Here is a 794-nt window from a genome sequence, read left to right as displayed (position 1 = left end):
CCGCGTCCGAGGAGGAGCGCTGCAGGCCGGTGTTCCTCACGGCCAGCTTGGCCTTGTCCGCCGCCTTGCCTTCCGGTTTGCCTGGGAGAGGCGGGAGGTGAGGTGAGAGTAGGTGGGATCGTCCACAACACAAACATGCTTAAAAAAACAAACAAACTAAATACATTTTTATTGATTTCAGAGAGGAAGGGAGAGGGAGAGAGAGAGAGAGAAACATCCATGAGGAGAGAGAATCGTGGATCAGCCGCCTCCTGCACGCCCCACCCTGGGGATGGAGCCCGCAACCGGGGCACGTGCCCCGACCGGGAATCGAACTCGAGACCCTTCAGTCCGCAGGCCGACGCTCTATCCACTGAGCCACACCGGCCAGGGCTTCTTTCTCTTTTTAAAGGAAAAATCCCTGCTCTATTATTATCATCTATTTATTTTAATTCTCACCCAAGGAGCGAGGAAGAGATGGAGAGAGAGAAACACAGATGTGAGAGAGACATCGACCGGTCGTCTTTTTAAAGGAAAAATCCCTGCTCTATTATTATCATTTATTTATTTTAATTCTCACCCAAGGAGTGAGGAAGAGTATTTTTTTCCATTGATGTTTTAGAGCGAGCGAAACGGAGAGGGAGAGACGGAGAGAGAGAGAAACACAGACGTGAGAGAGACATCGACCGGTCATCTCCCGCTCACACCCCGACCAGGGCTGGGCCTGAACCTGCGACCGAGCCCTGTGCCCTTGACCGGGAACCGAACCCACATCCCGGGGGCCGGCCACTGCTGAGGCGGGGAGCCCCAGAGAG

The 794-nt window shown here is 53.9% G+C and overlaps 1 protein-coding gene across 1 annotated transcript in view; it reads right to left on the bottom strand.

The window, feature by feature from the left end:
• NAV1 (neuron navigator 1) overlaps positions 1-794 on the bottom strand; it is a gene marked incomplete at its 5' end in the record, with an annotated part of 68,855 nt that overhangs the window by 26,151 nt on the left and 41,910 nt on the right. Inside the window, one exon of the mRNA XM_014533393.1 lies at positions 5-81. Coding sequence (XP_014388879.1) covers positions 5-81 — 77 coding nt within the window. The remainder of the gene's footprint in view (positions 1-4; positions 82-794) is intronic.

Source organism: Myotis brandtii, unplaced genomic scaffold, assembly GCF_000412655.1.
Source record: "Myotis brandtii unplaced genomic scaffold, ASM41265v1 scaffold975, whole genome shotgun sequence".
NCBI lineage: Eukaryota > Metazoa > Chordata > Mammalia > Chiroptera > Vespertilionidae > Myotis > Myotis brandtii.
The sequence above is the reverse complement of the archived record's forward strand: the minus strand, read 5'-3'. Positions and strand labels throughout refer to the sequence as shown.